The sequence below is a fragment of the Artemia sp. Qi Xiang Cuo genome, chromosome 16 (assembly GCF_049724085.1).
Source record: "Artemia sp. Qi Xiang Cuo chromosome 16, ASM4972408v1, whole genome shotgun sequence".
NCBI lineage: Eukaryota > Metazoa > Arthropoda > Branchiopoda > Anostraca > Artemiidae > Artemia > Artemia sp. Qi Xiang Cuo.
In genome coordinates, this window is record NC_142809.1 from 45,063,300 (window position 1) to 45,090,391 (window position 27,092).

At 34.2% G+C, this 27,092-nt stretch overlaps 1 protein-coding gene across 1 annotated transcript in view; it reads right to left on the minus strand.

Moving 5' to 3' along the window:
- Window positions 1-981: 981 nt before the first annotated feature.
- Window positions 982-27,092, minus strand: part of Mat89Ba (nucleolar protein 6 Mat89Ba) — a 466,793-nt gene continuing 440,682 nt past the window's right edge. The window contains exon 20 of the mRNA XM_089102007.1: window positions 982-1,155. Within this exon, the coding sequence (XP_088958133.1) occupies window positions 1,003-1,155 (153 nt within the window). The 3' untranslated portion in view covers window positions 982-1,002. The remainder of the gene's footprint in view (window positions 1,156-27,092) is intronic.

The window sequence follows — 27,092 nt, forward strand, 5'->3', positions numbered from 1 at the left end:
GCATGTAACACGTTGCATGTAGTAGTGTAACCACCAATAGGGCCATCGTTTGGGGGTAAGGGGGACACTTGCCCCCTCCCAATAATCTGAAAACAGCCCATGTCCCTTGACCATCCGGATATGAAACCCTCTTGTCCAATAAAATGCTAGAGAATCACCCCTGACCATCAAGCTTCAGTTCAAGTTTTAACTTTGTTCATTTCTTTCCAGCAAAGGTAATTGTTTCTCAAAAATAAATTTTAGAAAACGGCCCAAGGACCCTATTTGACACCTAGTTTCATGAAGCATAAATTATCAATATAAAATTCTTGAACTTTCCATGATACGTTTTTGTTCATAGGATACTATGGACAGATTTCTGGACTTATGGACCCTTAACCAGTATCAGCGTATTACTTCAATACTAAGAAAATTTTGATCAGTGTTCTGCTTTAGCTTTATTAGCACCATTACACCATTTAGGATGTAGCTTAAAACCTATTCATGGTTACGGAGTGACTGCAACTTTTCCTTCTTCTTTTACAACTTTTCCTTCTTTTCCTACTTGCCCTATCTGTACTCTTCAAAGCAAAATGATTGGTAAAACAAGCTTCCATGCCCCCAACAAAATTAATACAGTGGAGACAAGGCCCACAATAACATTTAAATTTCTGCAATATACAATGCTACACACAAGCAATCAGCAGGAAGAAGAGCATTTACCGTCGTCTATTGATGATTGTATATTGTGTTTTCTAAAATAAAGCTTTTGTTTTAGCGGAATATTGCCAACATGTATGCATGATTCGGCCTTAAGACTAAAACCTGTTTTAGATTTTTCTTATTTAACATTTCCGATTTAATCCGTTGATCTCAGCTATGTTTAGCCTATATATTCTTTAAAACAAATCAAATATATAGAAAAATCAATGAATATATAGCAAGGGAGATTACTGCAAACTTCCTAATAGCTTCAGACTCAGGAATAAAGACAAACACGAATATTCTGAAAAGTATTTATTGTTATGCCTTTTCTGGCGAAATCCATTTTTCAAAGTTAATTTCCACTCTATCAACCAAGTCTTTACCGATCACTGAGAAATCTTGAACAATGGCACCAAAATTTATACTCAATTTTCGTTCTTGATTGAGCTTTCTTGCCTTGACGTTTGAAACCTAAAAGAAAGTTTGTTAAAAACTAAATGTAAGAAACCAGGTGTAAAACTTAATCCTTTTTAAACTAGTAACACTGATTGCTTTTCAAAATTATTCAAACTATGTGAATTCATTTCTTTTAATATTAAGACTTCTTCTAGATCACCAATTTTTTGTAAAACTTTTATATACTTTTCGTTGAATTTATCAGGCGGTTTCTGGTTTCTCATTTACTCTCACTTCGTTCACGTGCGGTTTCTGGTGCTATGCTTAAATTACTAAACACATAAAAATAAATATTTATTTCTCTTGGACCGATTTTTGGTCTATTCATACCTGAAAACCCAGTTTACCTAAGATTTTGTTTCTGGTTGTTTTAAAATTACGAAGTTTTTAGGGTGGTATCACACTTTTCTCAGTGCTGCCACAATAAACCGTAAAGATGAATAGACAAAACTAATTAATTGAATTCGACAGTACTTTTGTCTGTAAAAACTGAAACATTACCGATCTGTTGGTTACATTACCGAACTACACGTTCAAAGGAAAGCTGGACTATCTTAGGCTGCTTGGTGACATTCATTTTTAGCTCTTTTTTGCTGATTGCCACACATATTTTCTTTTTTTAAGTTCATGACTTACTACTTTCAAAAGCTACATAGCTCTAAAAAGAGGTCTTTTGTTAAAAATTGAATTACCAGTTTTAGGTAATTTTTAAGGTATATGGGGATATACAAGTTTCCACTGAACCAATTCAAACGGTCGGATTCAATTTTCACTGCCCTTGGTGACTTTAACTACAGATTTGGTAATCAAAATAGTTAGTAATAGGTGCTAATCCTGTGCTATTTTTATGTCATTTTATTTTTCTATTTTTTGTTTCAAAATGGTAATGGTCTTTATTCTTTTTACCCAGTTGATCGTGTTGTTTTTTTTTCCCTTGATTTAAATTTTCATATATATTTCTTTTTTCCACTTTCATTTGTATTTTATAGTTGGTCATAAATAAAATCATTATTAGACTTAATAAGATTTTTTAAATTTCTTGTTCAAGGATTGAGATGAAGGATAGATAAAATTCAAACAAATCCATTATTGCATTAAAATACAAACTTCTTCAACTTAAAGGTAATTTAAATGCAACCTTCAAACCCAAAACACAAAGGGCTTCTCACATTTACATAATTTGATAATAGAAAGAAATGCATGTTCTGAAGCTTTCAGTGGGAATTATTATTATTTCAGATTTTGATTGGGTGATGCCTATAATAATACAGCGTCCCAGTGACGGCTTCACGGCATCACTAAATAGTCTGCTTCACAGTGGACAAGATTGAGGTAGGCATTTCTTGAGCTAGAAACGCTTCTCTTTCCCTTGTCTACACTGTTTTTGTCGTCTCCTATTTTTTATTAAATAAATGCACCCAATCGTTGTCACTCAACACCCAAAAAGTTGTCACTCAACACCCAAAACTAAACAGAGGTCAAAATTAAGGCTGAAATTTTGGGAATATTAATGCTGATTTGAAAAGTCTACATATTTCTGCGACAACGGCAGAAGAAAAATAAATAATTCGATTTTTCAATCTTAATTTTATCAAAAGAGCTTTGACTTGTTCTCATTTTGATTAACTTAACACAGTTCATGCGTAATAAATAAAAAAAAAGAAAAAAAAATGATTCTACTAGAGTTTCACATCAGAAGAAAACAACACTATTGTACGGTTCAGCAGCTTTCTGACATGCGTTTGTGCTTGGTCGTCATATCGCATTTGTTCAAAAAAAGGAAAACTATAGTTTTCAGCCATAACTTTCCTTCCTTATTTTTTAGCGTCAGTGTGTTTTTTTCATCCTACGTTATTTTATTGTTATGTTAACTTGTTTAATCCAGTTTCTTTCTCCTTTCCCCCCGGTAATAAAGGCGTCCGAAAGCGAAGCCAAAATATACACACTTATTATTTGTACAACAAGTTTTTTTTTTTCAAAGTTCACTGTTTTAAGTAAAAGTTTTAGCTGTTATAATATTTTGGATTCAGTCTAATTGAGACAATTTTCTTTCTCAGATACGCTCTTTGGTTCTGGATACGAATAGATCTAGATCTGCCAGAAAAACTTTTCTAAGGACGAAAAGCAGGATTTCGTGGGTGCACTGGCAGATAGATTTCCAGCAGTGAAAACAAGAAAACAAGATTTCCACATGAAAGCAAGAAGAGGGAATGACAGGGACGCTGTGTTTCAACATTTCAAAAGGTTGGCTGGGAACAACATAGATTGGCTAAGAGGCCCAAATGAAACAGAATCTGACTCAAAGAACAAGATACTTCCCAATTTCTTAAAATGGATTCTTTAGATATTGGGAAACGGTCTAACGCTTGGACTGTCAACTCTAATTGAGTAAAATGAAAGAAATATTTTATTTCCAGATCAAGTGTTGCACGTGGTAGTTCCAAATTTATAGTTGATAATCAGATAGTAGATATCAAGTAGCCTTGACAGTAGCCATGACAATAGCTTGATAGCAGCCATCAAGACAGTAGATAAGCTGCCTTCGAACTCGCTTCTCAGATGATCTTTCTCAGAGTGCCTACCTCAATCAGATATGATCCTTCTGTATTAAAATATAGAAATTAATCTTCATTCTATGAGTCTTTCCCCATCAGGCTCAGTCTTCCATCTATGCAGACCCAGCAGAAGACCTATTGTCAAATATGCTTATCAATTTTGTGCTAGGGCTCTTGAAACTGACTTGACACCAGGGGTATCATTTAGGAAGGGGGGGCGCCAGGGATGAATTACCTCCTAGATCATGACAAATATTTTTTTAAGTTTTCATGAGAAAATAAAACAACCAAAAAGACCCCTCTCGTAGATTTTCTGAAAATTTGTTTACTTTGTGTCTTAGTCAGAAATAGCAACATTCTTATCCCCCCCCCTACAATATTGTGGATTGGTTTCCCTGCTTGGCCCTGCCTCAGAGGCAATAGCAAGTTCTGATGCGGTGTTACTGTCTTTTACAAAAGGTATCATCAACTTAAAATGATCTTGAACAAAAGTGGCAGGCAGCACAAAAGACGTACCTGCCCATTTAAAATGCAAGTTTTGATACGGTGATAATGACTATCTTATGGAAGTCTATCCAAGTCCATATCTCCATTTGATGAACTTTCCCCCTTGCCCCAAACGTCAAAAGGACAAGAAAAACATATGGCTAACAGCTATCTCTTATTACCGGAAGGAGGAAACATTTAGTACACAGTGCTGGAAAGCATGACCCTTCCGCCTTGCACGTCTATTTGGAACCATCTCCCATAACAGAGCTATTCTATCAAACCCTTCTGTTGACTCCTTCAATATAATCCTCCCTAGATTCAATAAACATTGTCCGCAACCCAAACAAACTAGTGGTATTGAATTGCAACACGATACGATATCGTATCGTTCGTATATCGTGTATGTTATCGTATATCGTATCGTATACGATAATATATCTCATAATATGATCAAGCACGACGCGATTCCACGAAAATGTAGGAGGTAGGGGAGGGAGCCCCGCCTTCTTCAAAAATCTAGGGAGGGGATTTTTTCAATGAAAATACTAAAAAAGCATTTTCAATTAAATACCCAAAATGTAATTCCCAAAATCTATGGAGGCTGGGGCTAAAAAAAAAAAAAAGGTGTAAAATGTGCCCCCCCCCCACTAATTGAAGCCCCTGTAACCAGGCATACTAGAAGATAAAATTATTTAATATACTGCGATGATTATAATGGGTAGTTCGTTACTTCTATACTTTTAGCTGGTATGTCGAAAATTGACTTTCATATTAACTACAAAAAATACAGAGCTTCAGCTGTTGAATCAGTTCCACTATATTAATTCGAAGAGAGGTGAGGAAAAAATATGACATCTGACCTGCTGTCGGTCCTTATCACAGCTCTTAGAAAAAAAAGTGACAAAGAGAAATGGAGATGACATATTATAAGAAACAGATTAGAGCTGCTAATTTGTACAACCAACAATTTGGTATTTGGCAGCGACAGAAGGCCAAATTCATGAATTGGAAATGTCAGAAAAATCAATAATAATATTTATGTTAGGTAAAGTGATTTCGGTGAAAAATTTCTATTGTTATTGTTTAACTTAGAGAATTTCTTTGTTTTTGTTAATTCTAGTTAAATATTCCCCAAAGTCAGAATGGCCCCATTATGTGTATTTATTTATATCAATTTAAAAAAAAAATTCAATAAAAGAAGCTTTTCAAAGAAAGGTAAAGACTTACATTAAACCAAAGATAAACAGAAATAAAGTCAAATAATTTTCCTAGCGTAAAATAACCATAAATAAACCATCAATAAATAAATGAAACTCAAAACGAGCAGAAACTAAAAGGAGTAAGGCAAAGGCCCCCTTGCCTCCTAAAGACCAGAAAATAATTTTCGCTTTACTGAAAACAATCCTTATTTCGAGCTATGTGTTTCTATTTCCCACAATGTTGAAAAAATCACCATCATAACCAAATTTACAAAAAAAAAGAAAAAAAAAGAAGACTGAATTGCTAGTTTAACATATATGCTGATATTCAATCCTGAAAGTCTTAATATTATTGGCTTTATTAAAGATAAAACAGAAAAACCATTTAAAATGTATTTTGTTTTCAGTAAAGTGCAAACTATGTTCTGGTCTTTAGAAGGAACGGGGGGGGGGGTCAGCCTAACTCCTTTAGTTCCTGCTCGTTTTGGGTTTCTTTTATTTATTGATGGTGATTTACGGTAGTTATACGCTTCAAAAATTATTTATGTTTATTTCTAATCAACTTTGGTTTAACGTAGCTCTTTACTTTTCTTTCAAAAACTTCTTTGTGTAAAACGTTCTTGTGTAACCAATTTCTATTCGCTTTTACTTAACATTACATAAAAAAAAACAAGTTTTTTTTAACTGAAAGTAAGGAACGACGTTAAAACTTAAAAACGAACAGAAATTATTCCGTATATGAAAGGGGCTGCCCCCTCCTCAATGCCTCGCTCTTTACGCTAGAGTTAGACTCTTTCTCAAAACACTATTTTTTAAAACAATGAAAAACTTTAGCGTAAAGAGCTAGGCGTTGAGGAGGGCACTAAAGTTTTTTATTGTTAAAAAAAATAGAGTAGTGAGAAAGTCAAACTTTAGCGTAAAGAGCGAGGCGTTGAGGAGGGGGCAGCCCTGTTCATATACGGTATAATTTCTGTTCGTTTTTAAGTTTTAACGTAGTTCCTTACTTTCAATTAAAAAAAAACTTGTTGTTTTATTTAATTTTTGAACGTTTTAGAATTAATGCAGATTTTGATTTTGGCTCACCATACATGAATAATTAAAAGGAAATTTGCATATTAATTTTACTTTTATTTGGTTAAATGACTTTCTCGAAACTTGTTTAATTTTATTTACGAACGTTTTTATTAGTAATAAATATACGTAACTTACGAATTAACTTATGTAACGAACTTCTACATTCATATATTTTTATATAAACGTCCCTTGTTCTTTGAGATTGCCATTTTGTTCAGCATGGTCAAAAATATGATAACTATGTCTTTTAGGATGACTTAGTCCCCCGAAGGCCCCGGGGGGATTGTTTCTGGTAGTGGGGGGGGGGGGGTCGGGGGTTATGTAGGAGGATCTTTTCATGAAGGAAATTTTCATGGGGGAAGGGAAATTGATATGAAGGGGCGCCGGATTTCCCAGCATTATTTAAAAAAAGATCAGAAATTAAATATAAAAAAACTTTTTCATCTGAAAGTAAGAAGCAACATCGAAACTTAAAACGAACAGAAAATATTACGTATATGATTAGGTTCACCCCCTAGTAAATGCCTCACTCTTTAAGCCAAAGATTTTTTAGTACTTTCATAAGAGCTATTTATTCTAAATAACGGTCTTTGTGCTTAAGGGGTCATTTTTAAAGAATTGGAACAAAATTCGAACTTTAGCCTAAAGAGCGAGGTATTGACTAGGGAGAACAACGTTGTTGTTGTTGTTTGGGGTTTGACGCGTTCGACCACTAGGTCATATAAGAACAATGATGAGTATATCATCAAGTCCTCTCACCATTGTTCTTTACGGCAGAAAGATGGCGTCATTAACACGTTTTGCTAACATTAGTGAGCTGTAAGATCATAGAACAAAGATGAGTTAAAAGAACGGAAATCTTTGCAGAAAGATTTGAGATCTTAGTGCAAAAGAACGGGCCTATAGGCTATTTAGCGTTAAACATAAATCAGTTGATTGGTCGCCTAAAAATAATCAACTAATCAGAAACACTGTTAGGTTCACAAGGATCTCAAGTAAATCAGTCCCACATTCCTGCTGAGCCAATACGAAACCATTCTAGTACACCGTGCACCATACACCGTGCATTCTTGAAGTGAAAATAAAAATCACTGTAAAAATAACAAGCATTAATATCAAACTTAAATCCTATCCTGCATTGCAAAAAGCTAAGAACAAACTAAGAAATACCACTTAAAATAAAATGTTCCTCTTAAATAAATCTCAGGTATTGTTGCCTCTAGACACTCTTGTGCAGTTCTTGTAGTGTTTGAGCTTGTAGTGCTTCCCTTTTCTTGGCTACACTTTTATAAAAAAAATTTGAGTTGAACATTAAATTTTTTGTTTATATTTAGCAACGACCCTTTTGAACAAATGGCAAAATATTACTCATTGAGATAGTAATTATAATAGTATAAAATATTTAAAATTAAAAAAATTATCCGAGAGAGACAAGCAATTCAAATTCCCTGCACCGTGCGGGAGCGAACCTCACTACTCACAATTGGCAGGAGCGAGCACATCCCCTACACTATACCAAGGTATCTTATATAATTATTTTAAAAATAGAAGTTGATTCGAAACATCTTAACTTGCTCATTAATTACTTCATGTTGTCCTGTTGGTTCAAAACTTCACTTATGGGCGTTTGTTGGGGTTCCACCCCTGTTTCTTTTCCTTTCAGATAAATGACCTGTTTTCTTTTTCTTAATTACATTTGCTTATAGTATAATTTTAAAACACAGGTTAAATTCCCGTTACTAAGCGATAGTGGGTTTGCAATAGGTAAGCTTTGAACCAGGTTATTTTTATACTTCCTGGTTTGGGAGTCATTGAAAGATAAATCTAAGAGTAAGAATTGGGTTTGAATGGGGATGTAGCTAATTGACTGGGCCAAGCGGAGGTCCGCCCCTACAAACAGTGCTGTAAAAATTATTATTATGTTTTAGACTATGTTTTGACCCCGTTTGGGGAAGGAGTCTGCGTTTTGACCCCGATTGGGGAAGGATATTTCTATTGTTATATGTAACCCTTTTGGAAGAATACAAGTAAGGTATTTTCTACAACTGTGTAGTATTTTCCGTAACCCAGGCAGAGTAGGAATAGATCTACGAGTTACCGTCATTATTATATTGACAGGGAGGTTTGTTACCTCCAAGGAGAGAGATAGAGATTTTCTAGCTGTAACTCAAGGTGGGCATATTTGGCTTTAAAAAGTAGCTATTGGACCACTTGACCGTGTTACCATACCTTGGGACACGGTATACTGTAAATCGTGTAATACCACACCCGATATTTCCAGAACTGTTGAGGTAAGAGTGGGAATCTCACTAATATTTGGGCCGACAAGGAGTTCTCCCCTTGGAGTAAGTGGCATAGCAACCTTTTTGCGCCATTTTTGCATCAATAAGTGGTGACACCCGTACTTACACCCCAATAAGTGGTGCCAGCGGTAGCTAGCACTACGAACATTGGCGGCAGCGGCATAAGTAAACACGAACATTGGTGGCAGCAAGAACAGGAATTATTAATAGCGTTGATAATAAAAGAATTTCGCGTTTTTGAAGAGATAAGTAATTTAGCCTACACAAGTAGCCTATTGTGGTTACATATAAAGAGAAAAGAAAGAAATACTGAATCAATTAATACAATTATGAAGATCTATTATGGGCTATGCCTTGTGAGATCATAATTGGAAAATTTACGAATCAATATATCACGCAACTAATTAGTATTCAAAAATATAAGGCTAAAACTGCTGCGTGTCAAAACAATTTTTTGCGAGAGAACCGGAAGTTCAATGATAAAAGAATTTTCATTTAGACTGAAGAGGTAATTTCAGTTAACGGAATTTTGAAATTATGTCGGACAGAGATGAGATTAAAAGGGCGAGTGAAGCCCATAGAAAAAAAAAAGAGAGAGAGAGAAAAGAAAGGGAGAAAGATATGAGACAACAAATATTAAATTTCATGGAGAAAGAAAGAGAGAAAGATAGACAAGAAAGAGAACAAAAGGAAGAGGCTGATAGGATAGCCAGAGAACGAAAGGAGGAGGAAGATAGAAAAGAGAGAAAGAGAGGATAGACAGAGAACGAAAAGAAGAGGCTGATAGGATAGCCAGAGAAAAAAAAGGAGGAGGCAGACAGAGAGGAAAGAAAATACATAATGGAAATAATTGCAGGGAAAAGTTTTCAAACGTATAAGAGAACCGCAGGGGTTAGAAGCCCGGAAAAATATAATACTCCGTTAACTACGGTGGGAGGTGGACCGGCCCATAAAACAAATAGGGTAGCTGTGCCACCCTATCGGAAAAACTAAATACATGATAATCGTGTTCAAAATATTGATAATCCACAAAAATGGGATGCGGAAGTAAAAAGACCACAAAATATTGAAAATAAGACGCGCGAGAATGATTTTTCGGGAAAATTTCCAGAAAATGGAAAACTTGAGAACACTTAATGAATATGAGACACTAACAAGTACAAGCCAAAATGAAGCGCTGATTGTACCAGAGAATAAGGAGACGAAATTTATTGTTCGCGCTTTTCCACGTAAAAGTCGAGAAATTTTAGTACAATATGAAAAACCAAATGTCGGAATTCAGTTCCCATTTGATAACGAGCTATTTGTTTCGGCGGTAAGAATAAAGAAGACTAAAAGAGAGAAAAGAGATATTAAACGGAGCTACAATGAAGAAATGCAGTCAAAGATAGTGGACACTGGAGTCCAAATCAGATACAACGATGATTTATTATTTTGTGTGAATGACAGAATTGAGAAAAGTATAGACGAAAAGAGGAATGCAAAGAAGAGACGAATTTTAGAGATTAAGCCGGCAGTGGCGAAAAATAAAAAATTGTTGGGTCGGCTGTGCCTTGAAAACATAAATAATAAGGGGGAAAAAGAGGTCAAAGACCCATGGGGAATAAAACAAGATGGTTACAAAATAGAGATGAAATACCTACAACGGGTTGGGGGAAAGTTGGGAGATATGGAATGTCGAGTCAGATTGAAAAGATTTTGGAAGGCATCTGATATTGGTCTGATCAACTTAAAGGAGGGTTTGTCCCTTTATGAGGGGAAGGAATATCTTGTGGAACCTCTCCTGTGGAAAATCTTAAGGGACAACCATTCTTCGAAATACGTAACTGATGGACAAGTTGTGATAGCTTTACCGAGGTTTTGCCTTTCTGATCTGGAGTCCTTGGGGGATAATCTCTCTCAGTCACTTCATACTTCACCCAAACCCTTGTCCAGTAACCCTATTCGTAGATGTTATTCTTCATGGGAATCGACAATTATTTCCGGCAAATTGTATTCAGTGGGAGATGTATCCAAGTTTCATCTTCAATTAGCATCAACGTATATTCTTCAGTTAATTATCCCAGGGGAGGGAACCCAGAAAAAAGACAATATCATGGTTCGCGAAAAATTTTACTTCATTTCCAGTACCCTTATCGTTTTCATAGGCCTTTGTATTTTTGGCCTTCGATTATTTGAAATTATGCCAAGGGGCAATTTACTTTTTGATTGAGATGTAGGGTTGTTTCCACAGATGAAAATTAAGAGGCTAGTGCAGCCAAATCTTTCACGATGGCTGGCATCATCACATGTGCCAGAAACTGATTCTCTGCTCCTCTCAAATGTAAATTCGTGAGAGCGAGAAAATTTGTTGTTTTGAATTGTGCTGCGCACAATCATTACCTACGAATCTTGAAGATTTCAACTTGCAAAATCTAGTGTGGATGCTATGTGATTTAGACCATGGTGGTCCTACAGTAGGGACGTGTCGATGACGACCGATCCAGAGCCAAGCGGTGAACGAGATAAGGCAAATGAATTATTTAAAGTTGAATTTGTGGGTTTATGTTTGTAATGGTGAACCACGGTAAGGCATAGGCAGTCATCTAACTTACGGGGGGAGGTGTCGGAGCTCTACTCCTGTTTCTTTTCCTTTCAAATAAATGACCTATTTTCTTTTTATTAAATACATTTTCTTATAGTATAATTTTAAAACACTGGTTAAAGTCCGTTACTAAGCGATAGTGGTTTTGCAATAGGTAAGCTGTGAACCAAGTTATTTTTATACTTCCTGGTTTGGGAGTCATTGAAAGATAAATCTAAGAGGATGAATTGGGTTTGAATGGGGAGGTAGCTGATTGGCTGGGCCAAGCGGAGGTCCACCCATACAAACAGTGCTGTAAAAATTATTATTATGTTTAGTCTATGTTTTGACCCCGGTTGGGGAAGGAGTCTGCGTTTTGACCCCGATTGGGGAAGGATATTTCTATTGTTATATGTAACCCTTTTGGAAGAATACAAGTAAGGTATTTTCTACAACTGTGTACTAGCTTCCGTAACCCAGGCAGGGTAGGAATAGATCTACGAGGTACCGTCATTATTATATTGATAGGGAGGTTTGTTACCTCCAAGGAGAGAGTTAAGAGATTTTCTAGCCATAACCCAAGGCAGGTACATTTGGCTTTAGAAAGTGGCCATTTGACCACTCGATCGCGTAACCATACCCTGAGACAGGGTATACTGTGAATAGGGTAGTACCTAACCCGATATTTCCAGAATCGTTGGGGTAAGAGCGGGAATCTCAATAACATTTGGGCAAATAAGGGGTTCTCCTCTTCGAGTAAGTGGCATAGTAGCCCATTTGCTCCATTATCCCATCAATAAGTGGTAAAACCTGTATTTACACCCCAATAAATGGTGCCAGCGGTAGCTAGCGCTACGAACAGCGTTCTTATATGACCTAGTGGTGGAACGCGTCAAACCCCAAACAAAAACAACATTGTTCTTAGACCGCTGATCAGAGCAGGATGATGAAAGACGCTTGCAAAAGAATGCTATAAGATGTAAGATCTTAGGGCTAAGATTTCAGTTTTAAGCGTTCTTTGTCAAAAGATGTAAGATCTTAGTACAAAGACGAGTAAAAGAACGGCCCTTATGTTTTACAATTTTTTTAGTGGTCACTTTATTGCAGCGTTTTTATATATTTGCATTCATTTTTGATAATAAGAATAAATTCGTAAATTTGGCCTGATTGTTAAGGGTGGATAGAGTTTAGCAGTATCCACTTTTACTAACTCGTCCGCCTAGTTGAGCAAAAAGAAACAGGTTAAAATAGTCAGAGAAATAACCGAAAAATTTCTAATGGCAAATTTGTAATTTCCCTTCATTTCCTGTATTAAATAGCAAACACAACTATTAAAATTAGGATAACCGTAAGGTTTTTTGTAACATTTAGACTATCTTTTCTATAAGTTGTAGGTTTTTGGTAGGATGATAGCTTCAATATCTCCCCCCCCCCTCCCTTGTGTATGTATCCCCTGTTAATAAACGACCTGTTTCTGCTTGATTTCAGTTTTCACTCCCCATTTAAGACTGATTTTAATAAACCATTATAGTTTTTAGGACTAGAAGTAATACCAGAAGAAACAGAGGAGGAGGAGGAGGAAGAGGAAGAGGAGGAACATCACTGATCAAAGTTTATGTTATTTGTACCTTTCATTTATGCTATTTTACTATGTTTATGGCCGTATATTTGCTTTAAAATACACTTCTCTATCTATCTATCTTATATGCAGAATAATTGTACCAAACACATTTTGCATACAGACCCGCTATACTTTACCCCCTCCCCTAATATGTAAATCTATAGCCCAAATTTATTTCTAAAGTAACGAAGAAACTAACGAAAAAAATGGTGTGTTCTTGATTTTTACACAGCGTAAACCTGAGTGAGTGGCGCATAGTACACACGTACCAAAATTCCTTCCCCCTACGGAAAAAACAAATAAAACTCAAATAAAATTCTAGAATTTGGAAAGCCTTTTTTTCCACGGGGGTATTTTCGACGGGGGGGGAGGGGTAAATGACTAAAATTCTTTCATATACAGGATGACTTTTGTTCATTTTCTGATATTTTATTATTAATCAAGCTATCTTAAGTTATATATCTTTCCATATAGCTGGACTGCCTCCCCTCTTAACTCCCCCTCGCTACGGTTCACTTTAAACTGTTTATTGACAAATAAAATACCGTCTCCCCTAAAAACTACTCTGCCAGTATAAGACAATGAAAAATCGAAATTTTGTAAATCCAGGGAAGGGGCAATTTTGGGGACAGTCACCCACCGCCGCTGACACACCTGATCTTCAGACTTGGATGGCTCCAGATACCCATAAATAAGAGAACGTGGTTAGCTACAGGACGTAATAGAGGGACTCCATGAAAACAGTATCTAAACATATGTTTAGAAAAGAAGAACTAAATGAATTTGTATTGTGATTTAAACAAGGTGCTATGTAATTTTAAAGTAGCATACCTATCTGATGTTCTAATACCCTAAGAAGACTTATCACAATAGCTAAAAACTCTGTTGATCAAATACAGTTAATTTAGTGGAGTTTAAGGTGTGACTGAGACACAGGGTTGCCAAAACTTTTAAGGACAAAAGTGTCCAAATCAGTCAAAAAAGGACACTTTTAGTGTCCCTCTAGAAAATTAGCCAATATACAAGGTTGCCACTATGATTTTTCAAACCTGTGAAAAAAGTGCCAAAAACCCTGTGAAATTTGTCTTTCTTTGTTCTGCTACCTAGCGGTCTGTTACCTGCATGAGTTTTGCAGGCATTTCCAGCTTTGACATTAACGCTACCAATAAATTAAGTTTAGTGCTAGTTCAATTTGAAGAGATGGCAGAAAAAAATCGTCATGAGAATGTCAACAGAGCGAATACCGCTACTTATCTTAGTCGAAAAGTAAAGAACCAATCTTAGAGATTCATTTTCACTTCGGCATTTTCATAAGTTATGCAAAAAAGATGCGAGTTGTCGATCTTCGGCAGCTATTAAGGATCTTTGGGTGCGACAAGGTCCGAACGGCTGTAGCAACAATATGTCTATTTTGACCTACATGGTTTTAAAGTTAAACAAAAGACGTCGATCACCTTAACCACTCGGTCAACTGGTTGGTCAAGGGATTAAAATCGTTTAACAACTCCTCTATCTTGCCGTTTCAGGGAATGGCCATTCACTTCTTCTTTCCAGCCTTCTCAGCGGCCTTTGTGACTTTGCCACCAGCAGTAGGTGGGTCCTTGAAGTTGACTGACTTGATGACAAACGTCATCCGTAAGATGGAAGAAAAAGATGGATTCAATAGCTCCAGCATACCACATTGGTTAAGACTTTAGGTCCTATTCCTATTCGGTTGATATATGGTGTTCGCAAAGGGCGCAAAAACATCTAAGTAAAATCCCCAAGCCATTACCACTGCTTAAAAGTAAAGTACCAATTAAAAGTAGTCGTATTTATAAAAAGAGAAGAAAATAAAGACATTTGGTTTTGATTTGGAAAAATGTCCAAAAAGTGTCCCTTTTTTCAAAAAGCTGCCTTTTTTGACCCAATAGTGTCTCGGTGTCCCTCAGTGTGAAAAAGTGTCCAAAAGCCACTAAAAGTGTCCATTTGGCATCCCAGCTGAGACAAGCATCTGAGTGGACTGAAAGGCTAACTTAAAATTTCAATACCAGAGTGGTAGCCGGACTATTTAGAATTAATATTTGGGTGCTTTGATACTCTTTTATTAACCTGGAAATTGACTTTCTTCATTCTAAAGTAACGTTTTCGCTATGTGAGTGCACTATTTTGAGCAAGGTGTTTGATTGAGAAATTGAGGGAATGCACCCTGTCGAAATGAATTCTGTGTTTGATCTCTTCAAGTGATTATTTTTTACGCTAGAAAAATAATGTGTATTATAATTGCTGATGTTTTTTTTATAAAACGACCAAATCATAATCAGAGGAATGCATCGCAAATATCTTCTTATGATGGAATGACGCCCATAGTCACTCAAGCGAATGTTCAGAGTGACGTAAGAAAGAAACTTTTTTTAATGGTTTTAATTTGTGTATCTTTCATAGTCCATGGTCTGAAAGCCTTTCAATCCGTTCACCCATCACACTTTCTGATGTATCTCAATATGGATTAAAAATGTATGCTAGTGCTCGGTTTGTCTTGAAAGGATATCTCCGTGTTGTTGTTTTTTTCCGTTCACCATCTCAAGTTGAGTTTGGTGTCTCTCAAGGTACCGTTTTAAGGACAGCTTTGTTCTTACTTTGTGTCGATAATCTTACTTTTACTGTCAATCAACCGCAAAACAATAGTTTTTTGCTGTCTTTGCGACCCCAAATCTTTCCATGCGAAAAAATGTAGACCTCCATCAATTGATGAGAACACTCTAGTTGCCCTTGCTGACGACAGCACCCTCGGCATTGCTTTCAAAACGACACCTTTAAATTCTTATGAAATTAATTGTTTTGGTTGAGAGAAAAATTATATGGCTCAGTGCTAATTACCTGGCCTTAGTGTTTCTAAGTCGAGCTTCCTGATTTTCTCGACAATTTTTCAGGCTTGCTCTTAACTACCGGATAGTCATCTTTTAAGGAGTTTTTTTTTGGTTTCTATGTATTCTTCTTGATAAGTCTCTCCTTCAGGGATCATATTAGTCTACTTAAAATGAATATATCGGGACATCTTAGAACTCTGAGAAAGCTCGAACAAATTTTTCCTGTAAAGACTTTAAAATTTTTAGTTAATCCTTTAGTTCAGTTTTACATTTACTACCCTATTACGTGGATGTCACCTATTTTTTACCCTGCTGATGGCGCTCTGTAAGGTATTGGACAAAGTGAATAACCTTATCCTTGGAAATGCAGTTCTATTAATAAGCGGTTGCTTGATTTGAAGCATCTTACCATTTTCATGTCTGTATGTCTTTCGTTTTACTTCAACTGCATTCTGATGCTCTTGCAGCCCTCAGAACTAGTCCATCTCTTGTCTCTGATGATTCTATATACCATCTTCGTAATTCTGGTAACGTTAATTTTTTTTTTGTTTATCAGTCAAATCAGCCTATCATCCTCTGCCTCTAAGCGTCACTCGTTTGGCGCCTTCAGAAAAATGTTAAAAACATGTTTGATTGTTGCTTAATTTTTTGTTTTTTTAATATCCCCTTGCGTTGGATGTTTCTGTAGGAAGTTAGAGACGTATATTTGGACAGTTGGAGGGGTATGTTTGTATTGTTTATTGCTCACGGTACTTCGCCCTGTTTAGTTTTCCGCGGGTAATCAGTGATGGGCAGCTGTTTGTCATTTTCCTCTTTAGTTTTTTTTTCTTTCCCCTTCTGTTTCTTCCCATAGACCCTTGCTGGGGTGTTTGATGATACACTCGGTTTGATTGTTAAAATTTACCGTTGAATATATCTATTATCTATCTATCTATCCGTTACCTCGGCTATATCTCTCTTTTATCAGTATCTAAATTCAAACCAGAAAAAAATAGGGGCGATAAAATGAAAGTCTAGTAACTGGAAACTATTCAATTTTTGGGAAAACTTTCTGTAATGTAGTGTGGAAAGTCATACTTCGTAATTATGTAGTCTTATCATAGGTAAGTGTTCTTAGTCGAGAACTATTGGTAAATAATAAAGTATGGCTTAAATTAAAATTAATGACTATAGCACAACATTAGCCTATGCTTATCAGTGAATAATTGGGTCAGAAAGCAGGAAGTGCAAATTGTTATTCACTATTACTATATACCTTGACAGTATATTGGGGTTGGGTATGATTAGTCTTTGCCTTTAGATTTGATTGTTTTGTAAAACATAGAAGACAAAAACAAACCCCCCAAAAAAGAAAATAACTGTTAAGTTTTACTGAAATTAAAAAAGGCATAAATGTAGGAACTTGATTTATTCTTTTAGGGGGGGGGGGGGTTTACAGCATTTAAAAAAAGGTAAATCGTACAACGAATATAATAAATCATGCAATTTTCGATGGATAGGCCGTTTTCACCCCCCCCCCCTGGAAGTATACTTACACTAGGACAAAACCGAAAAACAATGGATTGGATATCGATTTATTTTCCAATAAACAGAAAAACTTCCCTTTGGATAATACAGAATGGATCAAAATCAAAACCTCAAAAATATATTAGATTGAAACAAAAATTGCACTTTATTTTTTTTTTTTTTTATCATTAGGAAACCGAATATCTGGCCCCTCGATAGAAAGCTCTCTGACACAATTATCACCCAATAATTCATTTTGAGGGGGATGGGGACATGCATTTATTATAAGCAACACAGAATTAGAATAAGATCTTCCAGCCCCGCAGATGTCAGGTGGGCCGATTTTAGGGGGAAATTGGCCCCTAAATTTTGAAAAATATTGTTCTCTTGGTATCTTCGTTTAAAAAAAAAACTTAATTTGGAAAAAATTACTCAAAGAGGTTTTTTCTTGTGCGAAGCAGGGTATGGGGGATTGAATTTCCGCCGGGGGGGATTTTCAACTGTAGGGAACAACGCCTGGCGCTGTTTTTATATTTAAAATTCAGTTCACCGAGCGAATCTCGGTCCCTGGTATTGAAACTAGACGAGTAGAAATAAAGTCCTATAATGATTTAAGCTTAAAACGGTGCCTGATCAATGATTGATAAGTTGATCGTTTTTTATTGACAAACCAGGCAAAGAAGAGAGCAAGCGATTATTACGGGAATTGGGATTTTGTACATAGAAAAGCCATTCCATGCTATATCTTGGGAACTCTTTATTTTTATATAGCACTTAGTACAGGCGTGGACACTTTTATTTTAGGTTTGGTTTTATTTTTGTTATTTTCAAAAACCAATTGAATTTATTATAAGTAACCCGGAAATAGAATAAGATCTGCACTTCCCAGGTATGCCAACTGGTGGGGGAGAATCAACCACTAGAGTTCAAAATTACCTTTTTTTTATTTTTGTTTAAAAAGAATTAAATCTACAAATAATACACAAAAGTTTTTTTGTGAACCAGCGTATACACATTCCACAGGGAGGTTTGGGGTACGCCGTAGGCGCTTGGCAGGGGGCAGGCTTGTATACATTTTCTTCTCTTATCATTTATTAGCATAATCTAAGAAATTCGGGAGAAATTCATTTCAAATTTCCTGTTAATACATTAAAGAATCATCTTTTTTATGGGATTTGTTTCATTCTCGGGCTCGTTGTGGTTCTCACCGTTTCTTCTCTTCTAACCGTAGATTTCAATTATAATTTGATGTGATCATCCAAGTTGCTTTTCTCCTAACCGTTTGCTGTTCAGTATTTTCATTTGAGATTCGTAGTATTTCTTGTTGTCGAATGTCTTCCAGCTGCACATCTCACTTACGCTTCATTTTCGTGCTATATTACATCAGAAATTTTCCCATGCCTTTTGCTTTAGTTTTTCTGATTCATTCAAAATCGTTTTTCAGGAAAAGTTATACATACATAAATAAATAAATACACAGTTGCTCATTAAAAGGGTTTATGTAAATTCGTTATTCTTTAGTTTTAAGTCAAAGGTGTCAAATAAGCAATTTCACTGGCGTGAATTCGGTTCCCCCTTCATGTTAATACATAAAAGAATAATCCATTTTATAGGATTTGTTTCTTCTGGGACTCGTTATGATTCTCGCTGTTGCTTCTCCTCTAATCGCAGATTTTATTTACGATGCTATGTATTCGTTGTGATGCTGGTTGTCACGTGTCAGTATATACCAAGGTACTACTTTGCTGGGGCCCCCGTACCAAACAGGTTTTTCTGGTAGCATTACACTCTTTGTCAACGGGTAATTAAAGAATGAGATGCTTGCATCAACAATACAAAGAATAAGCTCAGATACTTAATAGATTTGACGTTTACAAGAGACATTGCTAGAAAGTATTCAATAGCTTAATTGAAAAGTAACGATAGAATTACATTGTGACTTGACCTAGCGTTACCTCGCCGATGTGATCTGTATAATACATAAGTAACGTTTGAAAAATATTGTCAATTTAAAAAGAAATGGCTGAAAAGTGTTTTGAGGGGGATGGGTTGCATAGAGGGGTGACTTGCACGAGGGTTCAGTTAAAGGGGATACAGTTGCACTGGGGGTTTTGGTTATACACGGGTTCAGTTACAAGGGGATTCAGTTGCACGGGGGTACCCCTTTTTTCGAAAATCGGGCTCCCTGTTTTCAAAATCCCTTTTTCTTCTGAGGCTTGGAGCATTTGTGTCAACAATACAAAGAATAAGCTCAGATACTTAATAGATTTGACGTTTACAAGAGACATTGCTAGAAAGTATTCAATAGCTTAATTGAAAAGTAACGATAGAATGACATTGTGACTTAACCTAGCTTTACCTTGCCGATGTGATCTGTATAATACATAAGTAACGTTTGAAAAATATTGTCAATTTAAAAAGAAATGGCTGAAAAGTGTTCTGAGGGGGATGGGTTGCATAGAGGGGTGACTTGCACAAGGGTTCAGTTACAGAGGATGCAGTTGCACGGGGGGTTTCGGTTGTACACGGGTTCAGTTACAAGGGGATTCAGTTGCACGGGGGGGTACCCCTTTTTTCGAAAATCGGGCTCCCTGTTTTCAAAATCCCTTTTTCTTCTGAGGCTTGGAGCATTTGTGTCAACAATACAAAGAATAAGCTCAGATACTTAATAGATTTGACGTTTACAAGAGACATTGCTAGAAAGTATTCAATATCTTAATTGAAAAGTAACGATAGAATGACATTGTGACTTGATCTATCTTTACCTCGCCGATGTGATCTTTATAATACATAAGTAACGTTTCTAAAATATTGTCAATTTAAAAAGAAATGGCTGAAAAGTGTTTTGAGGGGGATGGGTTGCATAGAGGGGTGACTTGTACGAGGGTTCAGTTAAAGGGGATACAGTTGCACGGGGGTTTCGGTTATACACGGGTTCAGTTACAAGGGGATTCAGTTGCACGGGGGTATCCCTTTTTTTCGAAAATCGGGCTCCCTGTTTTCAAAATCCCTTTTTCTTCTGAGGCTTGGAGCATTTGTGTCAACAATACAAAGAATAAGCTCATATACTTAATAGATTTGACGTTTACAAGAGACATTGATAGAGAGTATTCAATAGCTTAATTGAAAAGTAACGATAGAATGACATTGTGACTTGACCTAGCTTTACCTCGCCGATGTGATCTGTATAATACATAAGTAACGTTTGAAAAATATTGTCAATTTAAAAAGAAATGGCTGAAAAGTGTTTTGAGGGGGATGGGTTGCATAGAGGGGTGACTTGCACGAGGGTTCAGTTAAGAGGGATACAGTTGCACGGGGGGTTTCGGTTATACACGGGTTCAGTTACAAGGGGATTCAGGTGCACGGGGGGTACCCCTTTTTTTCGAAAATCGGGCTCCCTGTTTTCAAAATCCCTTTTTCTTCTGAGGCTTGGAGCATTTGGTGGCCAGATATTAAACGTAATGAAATTTAGCACGGAGGTTCAGTTGTACGGGGTTTCAGTTATACAGGGGTTCAGTTACATGGGGGTTCTTTGTGTTAAAAAAGTAGTTTTTGTATCTTTTAAAAGAACTTTACGGGGATTGAGAGACTCAGTCGCCTAATCCCGTGTGATTTTTCTTTACTTGTTGTTCATTAAAAACGAAATTTTTGTGTTAAATAAGTAGTTTTTGTATCTTTGAAAAGATCTTTACGGTGATTGAGAGACTCAGTTGCCTAATTCCGTGTGATTTTTCTTTACTTGTTGGTCATTAAAAACGAAATTTTTGTTTTAAATAAGTAGTTTTTGTATCTTTTAAAAGAGCTTTACATGGATTGAGAGACTGAGTCGCCTATTTCCTTGGGATTTTTCTTTACTTGCTGGTCATTAAAAACGAAATTTTTGTGTTAAATAAGTAGTTTTTGTATCTTTTAAAAGAGCTTTACGGGGGCTGAGAGACTCATTCGCCTAATTACGTGTGTTTTTTCCTTACTTGATTTTAATGAAAATTGATATTTGTGTGTTCCATAATTAGTGTTTGTTTCTATTAATAGTTATTTAAAGGGATTGAGAGAGTCAGTTGCCTAATTCTATGTGATGTTTCTTTACGTGGTAGCCGTTAAAAACGAAATTTTGTGTTAAATAAGGAGTTTTTGTATCATTTAAAAGAGCTTTACGGGGATTGAGAGACTCAGTTGCCTTATTCCGTGTGATTTTTCTTTACTTGTTGGTCATTAAAAAAGAAATTTTTGTGTTAAATAAGTAGTTTTTGTATCTTTTAAAAGAGCTTTACAGGGTTTGAGAGACTCAGTCGCCTAATTCCATGGGATTTTTCTTTACATGCTTGTCATTAAAAAAGAAATTTTTGTGTTAAATAAGTAGTTTTGTATATTTTAAAAGATCTTTACGGGGATTGAGAGACTCAGGTTCCTAATTCCGTGTGATTTTTCATTACTTGTTGGTCATTAAAAATGAAATTTTTTTTTTAAATAAGTAGTTTTTGTATCTTTTAAAAGATCTTTACGGGGATTGAGAGACTCATCTGCCTAATTCCGTGTGATTTTTCTTTACTTGGTAGTCATTAAAACAGAAATTTGTGTGTTAAATAAGTATATTTTGTATCTTTTAAAAGATCTTTTCGGGGTTTGAGAGACTCAGTTGCCTAATTCCGTGTGATTTTTCTTTACTTGGTGGAATATCTTAAAGTAATGTGGTTTATAAAGTATGTTTTTGTGTCTCTAATACAAGAGGTGGACGGGGATTGACAAAAACATGTGCAGAATTCCGTTCGATTTTTCTTTAATTTCGGGTAGATAAAAATTAAATTTTTTTGTTATTTTATACTTGTTAGCCTATTTTATAATATATTTAATTGAATTGAGAGACTCAGTTGCCGGATTCCGTGTGATTTTTCTTCTTTTCAGTAGAGACATTCGATATCCTAAAAGTGTTTAATTCAAAATTTTTTTAAACTTTGAAATTTTTCAACTTTATTTTTTTTTTTTCTTTTTGTACATAACTTAAAATGTCAAAATATGCTTACAGTTCTAACAATTGCGCTCTGTGATTGGTCAGAGACACGATGTGACTTTCCCACTGATATTCTATGATCGGTTATTGACACTACCTAATCTATTGCATGTATTAAATCAGTATTTTTTACGCAGTGGAACGATAAACACATAAGTCATATCTATAAAAAAAAGTGAAGATGGAGCATTTTAATAAAGTGTGTTTACATAACAAGGTTATTGTAGCATTGAATGCTGACAAAGAGAAGTATTTAAACTTTGAAACAAGTACAGGTGGTAGCACTATTGGAAATGTATGCATGCATTGTCATGACAGTAAGGAATTCAATTTCTTTGGAATACCAAAAAAATTCAGCTCTTATGTTGGTGGTTATGCGAGATTGAGATCTCCAGAGATGATTGCACTCAAAGAGAATGCCAACATAAAAATAATCATTGATGATAGAGGACAACTCCTTGCTACTGTTGCAGGTAACACATTACCTACTGATACATCCAATCGTCACCTTTCGGGTATTAGCATTCAACGGAAGATCAATAAAAGAAAGGCCTACTCTTCTACCAATATCGTAAACCATATCTTGTCTACGTGCCGAAACTGTTACCTGTGTAAAAATAATGTGATAATAGAAAGTGAAATTGCCAGAAAAATAAAAAGGGCATTGTCAGAAAATATCACGATGGAATATAAAGATGAATCGATGAAAAACAAAGCACCAGCAAACGTTACTGCCATTGCTCAAACAGTCATTGAACCAAATAATACCAAAGACGAAAAGCATAGTGAGCCTGTTGATGAGACACCAGTAAAAATTGTCTATGACTCAAAATGGAATAATGATTATTCTACTGATTACGAACTAAGAGAAGACATTAGCTATAATATCAAGAGAGAACATGGTGAACTATTTTATGGAGCAGATTCGAAATGTCCAAAGTTAATCATTGATATTAATAATGTATCATAATATATTTTTGTATTAATATTCTACATAGCAATATTTAATTAAAAATATATTATGCATTACATTGTTATGTGTTCATTATTTTTAGAGTAAGCTAGCATATCAAACGTATAGAATGTCTAATAAAACGTCGGAGATGTAAGAAAAGGCATTTGTATAAATCTATTGTCAGACACATGGGAACAAATTCTTTCTTGAATTTGCCTCCTGGATAAATAAAAAAAGACATTTCATTCAAGAAATTTATGACGAAACTCTAAGTAAGCAACAAACTCTTTCCTGAAGTTACCTCAGGGATACACAATGCAGAAATTTCATTTAAGAAAGTATCGAAAATTGTAAGTAAGTAACAAATTCTTTCAAAAATATGTTAATACGTTTAAGCAATAAATATCTTTAAGCTTAACCCGTCTTTATTCTTTAGAATATTTTTAATCATTTCATTAAATTATGAAGAAATTGTAAGTAAGTAACAATAGCTTTCTTGAATTCGCTTCCTGGACACAATACAGATATTTAATTCAAGAAATCATAATAAAATCGCAAGTAAGTAATAAAGTCTTTATTGTTTTCACCTATTGTATAAACAATACTGAAATTTCATTCAAAAAATTATGATAGAATTGTATATAGGTAACACACTCATGTTACCTCATGGACACACAATGCAAAAATTTCATTTAAGGAATTATCAAAAATTTTAAGTAAGTAGCAAATTCTCTTTGATACACAATATTGAAATTTCATTCAAGAAATTATGAAAATATTTGTAAGTAAGCAACAAACTCTTTATTAATTTTACCTCCTGGATATACAGTACATATACTTCATTAAAGAGATTATTAAAAAATTTCAATTATTTAACTTTTTTTTTCTCTTTATCATACACAAATTTTACTTAGATAAATGATGTAGAAATTTGATTCAAGAAATTATTGAAAAAAATTCTCAGTAATTAACAATTTATTTCTTGAATTCAACTCTTGGATACGCAATACGGAAATTTCATTCAAGAAATTATGAAAAAAATTGTAACTAAGTACCAAATTCTTTCTTGAATCTACCTGTTGGACAAACAGAACAGACATTTCGTTGAAGAAATAATGAAAAAATTCTACTTAAGTAACAAACTATTTATTTTTTACAAAATTTATATATTCTAATTATAAATTAAATTAAATAATTTATTAACATTTTAAATTAATATTAAGAAATTAAATTACGTATTTAACATTTTTTTTAAACAAAAAAAAAAAAACATTTAGTTAAATTACATATTAGAAAAGAATAATTAATTAAAAAAATTTATTTTTTTAAATATTTATATATAAGACGTATAAATTAAATTCAATAAATTTTTAAAAATTCTCATTATTATTATCAAATTATTTCTTTTATTCACCTGTTTTATAAACAAAAAAAAACAAAAAAGACATTTCGTTCAAGAAATTATGACAAAATTCTAAGTAAGTAACAAACTTTATTGTTTTCACGAGTTAGATATACGATGTAGAAATTAAATTCATGAAATTATTAAAAAATTCTCAGTAAGTAACCATTTCTTTCTTGAAGTCAACTCTTGGATGCACAATACTGAAATTTCATTCAAGAAATTATGAAAATATTTTTATGTAAGTAAAAAACTCTTTATTATTTTAACCTATTGTATATACAGTACAGATACTTAATTCAATAAATTATGAAAAAATCGAAAAGTATGTTTCTTTTTTTTTATATTTATAAAAAAAAATGTTAACTTATCTGCGATATTTGGACATTTAATTAAAGAAATTCTTTAAATATTATAGTTAATTAAAAATTTATTTATTGAAGTCAACTCATGGATACACACAATAAGGAAATTTCATTCAAGAAATTATAAAAAATATTTGTAAGTAAGTAACAAGCTCTTTATTGATTTCACCTCTTGAATATACAGTACAGATACCTTATTCAAGAAACGTGATTAAACACGTTTTGAAACTGCATGCTATTTGTATGCCTTTCCTTGGCACCTTTCCAAACGAGCGGGGATTCCCCACTGGTTCCTACACATTGCAAAAAAGTGAGCAGTACGAAAACTCCACGTATTCAACCAGACTGTTTTTTTAGGGACCAAACAGGAGAGATAGGAAAAGTCGACATAGCTTTATTTCATTTTTTTTTTAAGGTACATTTAGACGAGGGTACGTGCGCGCCCGTAACCACGTCTAAATGAACCTTAAAAAAAATGAAATAAAGCTATGTCGACTTTGCATATCTCTCCTGATTGGTCCCTAAAAACCAGTCTGGTTGAAAACGTGGAGTTTTCGTACTGCTCACTTTTTGCAATGTGTAGGAACCAGTGGGGAATCTCCGCTTGTTTGGAAAGGTGCCAAGGAAAGGCACACAAAGAGCATGCAGTTTCAAAACGTGTTTAATCACGTTTCTTGTATGAAGTATCTGCACTTTATATTCAAGACGTGAAATCAATAAAGAGCTTGTTACTTACTTACAAATATTTTTTATAATTTCTTGAATGAAATTTCATGATTGTGTGTATCCATGAGTTGACTTCAAGAAAGAAATTGTTACTTACTGAGAATTTTTCATAATTTCTTGAATTAAATTTCTATATCGCGTAGCTAAGTGAAAATTGTTTGTGATAAAGAGAAAAAAAGCTACTTACTTTTCGATTTTTTCATAATTTCTTGAATGAAGTATCTGTACTGTATATCCAAGAGGTGAAATTAATAAAGAGTTTGTTACTTACATACAAATATTTTCATAATTTCTTGAATGAAATTTCCGTATTGTGTATCCAAGAGTTGACTTCAAGAAAGAAATGGTTACTTACTGAGAATTTTTTCATAATTTCATGAATTTAATTTCTACATCGTATATCTAACTCGTGAAAACAATAAAGTTTGTTACTTACTTAGAATTTTGTCATAATTTCTTGAACGAAATGCCTTTTTTGTTTTTTTTTTGTTTATCCCACAGGTGAAATAAATAAGTAATTTTATACATATAATTGTAATTTTTAATAATTTCTTTAATTTAATTTATAATTATTTTATATAAATAGTTAAAAAAATAATTTTTTTTAATTAATTAGATTTTTCTAATAATTTCTTGAACGAACTGTTTTTTTTTTGTTTATCCAACAGGTTAATTCAATAAAGAATTTTCTACTAATACTGAGAAATTTTTAATAATTTATTGAATTTAATTTCTACGTCGTATATCTAACTTGTGAAAACAATAAAGAGTTTGTTACTTACTTAGAATTTTGTCATAATTTCTTGAACGAAATGTCTTTTTTGTTTGTCCAACAGGTAGATTCAAGAAAGAATTTGGTACTTAGTTACAATTTTTTTCATAATTTCTTGAATGAAATTTACGTATTGAGTATCCAAGAGTTGACTTCAAGAAAGAAATTGTTACTTACTGAGAATTTTTTCAATAATTTCTTGAATTAAATTTCTAAATCATTTAGCTAAGTGAAAATTGTTTGTGATAAAGAGAAAAAAAAAGTTACTTACTTGCAATTTTTTCATAATTTCTTGAATGAAGTATCTGTACTGTATATCCTGGAGGTGAAATCAATAAAGAGTTTGTTGCTTACTTACAAATATTTTCATAATTTCTTGAATGAAATTTCCATATTGTGTATCCAAGAGAATTTGATACTTACTTAAAATTTTTGATAATTCATTAAATGAAATTTCTGCATTGTGTGTCCATGAGGTAACATGAGTGTGTTACCTATTTACAATTCCATCATAATTTCTTGATTGAAATTTCAGTATTGTGTATCCAATAGGTGAAAACAA